This window comes from Oreochromis niloticus, linkage group LG18 (assembly GCF_001858045.2).
Source record: "Oreochromis niloticus isolate F11D_XX linkage group LG18, O_niloticus_UMD_NMBU, whole genome shotgun sequence".
NCBI classification, from domain to species: Eukaryota; Metazoa; Chordata; class Actinopteri; order Cichliformes; family Cichlidae; genus Oreochromis; species Oreochromis niloticus.
In genome coordinates, this window is record NC_031982.2 from 32,372,148 (window position 1) to 32,380,242 (window position 8,095).

Sequence of the window (8,095 nt, forward strand, 5' to 3'; positions counted from 1 at the left end):
TGGATATAATTATATATTCAATAATGCATTAAAAAGTGCAACATTGTTTTTAATTATAAAAATGGGACTTGGACTGCCTTGTTACTCTGACGTGATACTGTGGAAAGGCCCTCCTTTATTTATGTCTTTGATTAACACAGGGCAGACATCCAAATTTAGTGGTGCTGTGTTTGATTGGGTTGTCGTTACAAAAGAATTTCCTTTGGGATAAATAAAGATCTTATCTCTTGCTAAAATATAACAAAAGTCTTTTTTTTAAAGTCAAAGTGTGTATTTCATGTATTGCCTCTGTTCTTTGTGCAGTGGCAGTCCATCACCATTACCCTGGTGGAGAAGGTGCAGATCATTGCGGTGTTCCTGGGCTCTCTCTTCCTTGTAGCCAGCATCTCCTGGCTGCTCTGGTCGGCGCTCAGCCCTCAGGCCATCTGGCAGCGTCGTGACGTCCTCTTCCAGATCTGCTATGGCATGTATGGCTTCATGGACCTGGTCTGTGTAGGTGAGAATGGGCATGCAGCTGCACACCAAACAGCTGTCCTTTGTTGATGTAGCTGACTCTCTGTCATGACCAATGTTCCCTCTAATTTTTCACGTGTTTGAGCGAACACACAAACTCCCTGAGCGATCCCTTGGACCACTGTGAGCGACATCAGACGTGTGCACTGTGGTCGCGCCGGCATCTAATCCATCCAAGTTACATGGTTTATTAAAATAATCAAATTACAGCATTTACATTTATGTTAGACTACTTTTAATTAACTGCTTTAGCCCACTTACAATGAAAATGTAAAAAAAATCTAGTCATTGACCTGTGCAGTATGTTAACACTATTGGAAGTAAAAATAACTTGAACTCCAATTTTGAAAACACAACTTTCTTTCTTTCTTTTTAAAAAAAGCTCTGACTTGTATTATGAGTCTGTGGTCTGGGAGAGAGTATATAATAACCAATGTTGGACAATTAATTATATAGTTACTTCGTCAAAAAAGTAACTCAGTTTGGCAAACAACAAAGATTTTTGCAGCTATTTTTTTAAAATGCAGCCAAGGCATTTTTAAATAAACATTTCAAACTATTTACAGAACATTCAGCTGTTCTGCATCAAATCTGATGCAACACAAATTATTTGTGCCACTCCAAAAAATAATTTCTGTCCACTATGAGATAAAGGAGAACAGCAGCCTGATACCTGCAGGCCTGACAGCAGGAGATGTATCACTGCTGTAACACCTGTAACATTCAGTACTCGCCTCATTGTTCTGACACACAACAAAACTACACTACACACTAACTACACACTAACTACACAAGATTTGCGCTAAACGTCTCAAATCTCTCACAGCTCAGAACACCGCCGTCACTCCTAAAACTTCCCCCCGTTTCTTAACAACTAGATGCCACGTCGCCATATCATTTTTTGATTGGTCGACATGGTACTTTTTTGGACGAATAGGAAAGGAAGAGGGGGGTGGAGTTTGTTCTTGCTCACAGGCGGAGAGTGCTTTCGAGCCTTTTTTCTTATAAAACGCCGTTTTTACTGTTTCTTCCCGCAGTAAATATAAATAACGATAGTATTCAGGAAGAAAACCAAACATTGCAGATATTTTTATCATAACTCTGATTTTACGTGTCCTATCAACACAATTTAAAAACTGGTATAAAGTCCACACATTTTCCGTCAATTGTTCCGTCTGTCCTGCTCACATCTCCAATGGATGTACACGTTGTCATTAACGTGGCTTCACTGCACATCGGCCACGCCGCTTTGCCAGCTAAAAAAACCGGTGTCGGCACATAAGGACTCTGTAATAGCCTGTCAACCACGTTGATTAGCTGCGTATATACGAATGTAAATCGCATTATTGGCTGGACTTTGGGATAAGGTGGCATCGTTCTAATACAATATGGGAGCAGCCAGTCACTCACTGACTAACACTGCAAAACAGAATTGTTAAAGTATTCCTTTTAACTTCAATTCAGGTTATTTTTTTTGTGCGCAACACAGATTTTCTGTGCGCAGAGACCGTGCCAGCAGTGCGCAATTGCGCACGTGCGCAGCTTAGAGGGAACATTGGTCATGACCATGTGCAACTTTTAGGAAATTCCCTGAAACTCAGATGTGGATGAGCATTTGATTTCAAATGTACTTGTATAACTAAAATTCCTAAACATAGGCCTAAATTTCAGTGCTTAAAGTCAGTGTCTTTATAAACTCATTCCTTAGATATGCTCTTAAACGTGTTTAGCTGTTCTGAGGACAGAGTGAGGGGGTGGCTGGCTGAGGGCAACAGAGCTAGAAAGAAGTACAGTCAGTACTCAGTGCTCAGGTCGCCTCTCACCTCTGCAAAGCTGGACGATAACAACGTGAAGTGAGTGTGGAAAGCCTGAGAAATGATTCCCCCTATGAGTCAGAGCTGTTGGGTTTTTGTTATCCAACCATCCAATATACACATTGGACAGACCATAAATCCTCCCTAAGACTCCAAGATCCACTTTACACTTCATGGACAGTGTATGATCTCGGGGCAAAAAATACTGCATTGTGCTTTGAGGTTATCGACTAAAGTATGAACAGCCTTTGAACCACAGTTTAGTGGACAGTTCAGTGTTTTAGCAAATATTTCTTTGCCATCTTAAAGATTTTCTGTCAAATAGGATTATAAATAATATTTTTCTCAACATCTAAATTGATTGAAAAGTAATTCCTAAAATAGGATATAATACATGCACATACACACCAGGAAATGGGACAGGTGCTGTGCTGAAATATGAGTCAATAAGTGGGAAAAAAAAAATAACAGCTTGCACACTGCAGATCTCTAGTTTGCCTGTTTATTGCATCATGGTGCCAAAACTTTAATAATTTTTCATGTACTGAAAAGTAATTACAAAATGAAAAGTTGTGCAGAGACTGGGTGTCTGTCTGTCTTGGACTTCTTTAGCACAAATAAAGTTTGTATTCAATAAATATTTTATATTAGCGTTTCATAAACAAAAACAAAATGAAAGAAATAAAACATTTAGGCTTGTGAGAACAAGAAGACATGAAAGACATTTAATCGCTAAGAGATTCAAAATTACAGTGTCTTGCCGTGGAGACCATGAGTCACTGTACTGAATGAGTGTCAGTACGTATACATGAGCGTATACGCCCGCAGGTCTGATAATATGATTATAAAATTGGTCACTCAGCACTGATGTGTGTCATGGACAATCTGTGGTTAGCAGAAGTCCAACAATAGAAGACCGCTTAGGTTCAGATCAGGCAGGCTGTTGAAGTTTCCCAGTAGCTTAATGGAGTCATCCAAGAGCCTTGATCAGTTACCAGTTCAGTCCAGTTGTCTCCTTTTTTTCAAGCCTTTAAGACTACGGTGATCTGGATGACAGAGAACTAACACAGACACATGAATGGGTTGTTTAAATGATCGTTCTTGCTTTGTATGAGACAGTGTGACTGGACCTCTGTTGTACGTTGAAACTGTGTCATCATGTGTTTGTATACGATGCAGTTTTTGCCATCATACTTGTGTCAGTTTTGACTGGTGAGATAATGTCGATGTTCCACCCTTGTTTGCTGGACATAAATGACTAAATGATCTTTTTAGCAGTCAGTGCTACAAATTGGTTTCACAAATATGAAAGGTTTCTAAGATCAGCACGCTCAAAGTTCATCTCTCAGAATAATGGTGGACCTTTTTATAATTTATGGTGTCAAGAAAATAATGCACTACTGTGCTTTTGATTCATCCACAGTCAATTTCATACTATCTCATAATAGTGCTGAGCTTATCCAAGGGAGTATTTCTCTTCAGTCTTTTGTTGTAGCCATCTTAGCAGACTGAACCTTTCCAACACTGATTTCTTGACAACCACTCGCTGTTGTCAAGAAATGTCACAGCCACCTTAGGTTGGGTTACACAATAAATCACTAGAAAAAACAACAACATAAAATACCACCTTCTGAGCAGACAGTACAAACACAAAAAAGGTTTTTATGCATTTTTCCAATTTTGGGAGGCAGGGTATCCCTAAATTTGTCACTCATCCACCACTCCACTGTCTTTTTTTGTCAGTGGACCATACAGAAAATGCATTTCCCTTCAGATTTCCTCTAACATGCATATAAGAAGCCACGTTCAGCCTTTAAAATCAACAAAGGCTTTGGTGTTACTCTCGATCCACACAAAAAACAGCTTTCTCAGCAAATAGATGTTGTTGGAAGAGAAGGAGAGAAGGGCAACTTTAAAGTGAGGAAAGATGAAATATGTAAGAGGAAACAAATTATTATTATTCCTATAAACGTGTCAATTGTTGTCATCATAACAGGCTTGATCATCCACGAGGGGGCAGCAGTGTACAACGTGTTTATGCGCTGGCGAGCAGTCAACCTTCACTGGGATGTTCAGAGCTATGACAAGGCCAAGGACATGGAGGAGACGAGCACTGGTCACTCTTCGTTGGCCCCCAGGACACTTTGGTTGCCTTTGGCCACCTTTGGGCCCAGCGGCCCCTTACACCCGACCCAGCTGGGATCACATCCATGGACTTGCCTGTGTTTGGCACCCTTTTGCCACAGAATGGTACCCCGAAACAACCTCAGCCAGGACAGTGACTCGGGAGAGGTTGTCATTCGTGTAACATCGGTATAAACTCCAAGCAGTATTTGTACAGAGACAAGGCATCTGATGGGTTACATCTGGGAGTTACAGTCTGAGCTGTGCTGCAAAGTTGTTTTTTTGCAGATTTTTTCCGTGACTTAATACTTTTAATTATTTGAACTGTTTGTGCTGTCTGGGGCTGGTCCTCAAACCAATCTAATACCTTCAGTAACTCACATTTTTGTGTTGGTGCCTTTGTTTTTACTCTGAGATATAACACTGTTTATTTTGTGACAGAGACATGAGCCACCCTCATATAAATCTTTTTTTTTTTTTTTTTTTGTAGTTTTCCTTTTAAACCATTGTGCGGCACTCATGTCATGTGGAATTGAAGGAAGTGATGGGATTATCCAGATTACAACTCTAAGGCACAACATCAGAGATGGTTTAGGATCACAGGGTTGCCTGTTCAAGGTTGAGGAATACTGTATACAGCCAATATCCCCTCTCTCTCTCTCTCTCTCTCTCTCTCTCTCTCTCGCTCTCACTCATATATCTCTGCTCTAATATGGCATATAGACAGTATGGTGTCATAGTCTCAAGCCACCCTTAATTTCTTTAGGTTTTGTTAGGAAAATGTGAAAAAAGTATAGCGATTTATTAAAATAAGTGCAAACATAGATGGAAATACAGGAAATAAGGCAAAAAAAAACATATTTTCTACAATTCTAACAAGCTTGAAAGTCAATAATTGGTTTGACATTTCTTTTTCAACACAGCCGGAACTTTCTTAGACAAGCTTACTTACTTCTTGTAATTTCTTTAAGTAGCATTCAGAGACTTCTGGAAAAGCCATTCAAAGTTCTTCTTTGGATGTTGGCTGTTTTTTTGTTCCATTTACTCTGATGAGTCAACATTGCTTCAATAATGATAAAGTCAAGGCTCTGGGGAGGCCAGTCCATGACTGATAGTGTTGGCAGTGTGTCTGAAAATTATCAGAAGCTTTGCGGATAGCATTCATGGTAAATTAAAATCTGATGGTAGACTTCTACATTCAAAATTTAATACATTTAGAAAACATCCCCAAGAACACTGGCTGAAATGCAGCCCCAAATAATGACAGAGCCTCCACCATGATTTCCAGATGGCTATAGACGCCCTTGTAAATACTGAATGATTTGAAACAAACATTTTACATTTAAAACTCAATAAGAACTGGTGCCACTGATTTTCAGTCCAGTTCTTGTGCAATTTTCATTCCTCAGCCGTTTCTCCCTGTATTTGGCTTTCAGATACTGTTCGTCTGCTGTATATAGATTTTTTTCTGCAACTTATTCTTTTGTCCTCCATTTTTCTCAGTTTTGCTGAGATAAAATTTGAAAAATTTGCTGAGATAGACCAAATTATCAACTAATAGCTCTTTGGGAATCACCTCATTAGTGCAAAATGTACTATTACTATAATAGTATCTGTACTAATACTATTTTTTTCTGTGGTGTCTATGTCATTATTTATCAACAAATCAACAACAAATGATGTGTTTTTGGGAGAAGTTCCTAGTTGCAAAGTGTCTAAAGATACAATTTAAAATTGTATCTTAGATGCCTTTTTAATGCTCTAATCATTCATAGGTCAGTGTAAAATGGCTCAACAACAACAACAACAACATTCCTCTGAAAATTTTCTGGTACAAGAACTGGAGTGAAAATGGTGAATAAGCAGTCAATGTTCAAAGAAAAACTTTGAAAGACCTTACAAAGACCCTGCAAGTATAAGGAAGTCTGGTTCTTTGGCAGCAAAATATGAAGAAAAATATGAAGAAGATGAGATGATGACCCAGATTAAACTGGGAGAGTAATTTTCTTAGTTGGCTTACAGTTTGTAATTGGTACAAAATTAACACTAAAACCTGAGGATGCAGTAGTCATTAAACATCCAGAGGGATGGAAGGGGAAAAGAGATGATTCTATTTCTAGTGTGGAAATGTTTGTCAGTCTTACATGTATACTGCCAGGCTTTCATAAGACTGAAGACAAAGTGAATTTTATGAACTTCTTTCAAGAAGCAAGTCTTCCAATATGGGAGCCATATAGGCATCAACCTTTCTTTATTTCTTCTTCTTCTTCTTCTTCTTCTTGGGTCGGCTATTTTTGGACACACTGTCAGCTGCTGAAAATCAGTGTTACAATGTACTGTTATTACGAAAACATGCTACTATTGGCACATAAACTGAATTAAAATTAGCATTCATGCATGCTAATGTTCAGTGTATCAAGAAGCATTTAAAAGTGCTGTGTTGTTAATGCATCATTGCAGGACTGCTAACACAAAGGTGTTCTAGGTTCAGAGCTGTAGTTGGGAAGTTTGTATAGCTTTTAATTTCAAGCAGGGTCTTTGAGCTTTGTAACTGTACAACCAGATGTCCTGCTTTATGTTTTATGCCGATAAAAGGATTTGACAGACAGGGATGCAGGAGTTATGACACATTTCATATGAGCACAAAAACCTGATGTCAAAATGATATTGAAGTGTTTATTTAAAAAAATGATCCAGCTAATATTTAATGCTGGTCAAGGATGTGATTCTTGCTTTGGGAATAAGAGGTCCAAATCCTGGATGAGCCCCCATTATGTTACACTCAGTCCTAGAAGAATCATGGGTGTAGCATAAAAAGTGAAAAGAAGCATTTTTCCCCAGTCTAAAGGACTGAAGAGTGCCACGGCAGAATTGCACTCCAGAAAGAAGATATTTATTTATCTATTAATGTAGACAATATCAGGGTGTGCACGAGGCCAAAGAAAAAGAAAAATGCTTCCCACACCTATGCTTCCTGGAGGGAATGTCTAAGATAATTTTTAGACATAAATAACTAGATCTCTATCCACTCTAGAAATGGTTTTCTATGCTTATCAATTCTTAGGAGGAAGGAGGAGAGAGGCCAGCCTAATAGGTCTCTAATTTAAAGGAGCCGCCATCAGTCTCCCATCCAATCACCAGGTGCCACATAGAACTCAACATAATGGGTAAGCAGAAATGGTTGGACCCAGGGATGAAGGGGCAGACACCCAATGTACATAAACACAATTTAAATTATGACATGGGGCCATAACGTGATTTCCCCCCTCTGCTCCCCCTTTTTTAAGTTCATTGTCATTCATAACATTTCCAGTGCTGGTATAAGCTGGCAAAGTGACATCTGTTCAGCATGGCAGTGTTTGCCTCAAAGGACTGATCCTCAGATGGTTTGTGCCAGTATAAATATAGCTATTGGAAATTGTGTTTTTCCCTGTCTGTAAACCATTCTTTTGAGCTTCCATGAGCCCTGTGATGTTTGGGCCATGGGCTAATCTGTTCTTGACCTACGAGTCATTTAATTTTTTTGGTGCCTTAGGAGGCTGGGTGTCGACGTTGCAATGCGCATCACAGAAATGACTTGAATGTGACTTTTGCTGTTGGTTGTATTTCTATTTGTTTTGACTGTAACATGGATGTAATGTATA

At 39.0% G+C, this 8,095-nt stretch overlaps 1 protein-coding gene across 1 annotated transcript in view; it reads left to right on the forward strand.

Annotated features, from left to right (window-relative positions):
• Positions 1-8,095, forward strand: part of marchf11 (membrane-associated ring finger (C3HC4) 11) — a 28,217-nt gene extending 20,122 nt beyond the window's left edge. Inside the window, exons 3-4 of the mRNA XM_005457678.4 lie at positions 304-496; positions 4,324-8,095. Of these exons, the coding sequence (XP_005457735.1) occupies positions 304-496; positions 4,324-4,646 (516 nt within the window). The 3' untranslated portion in view covers positions 4,647-8,095. The remainder of the gene's footprint in view (positions 1-303; positions 497-4,323) is intronic.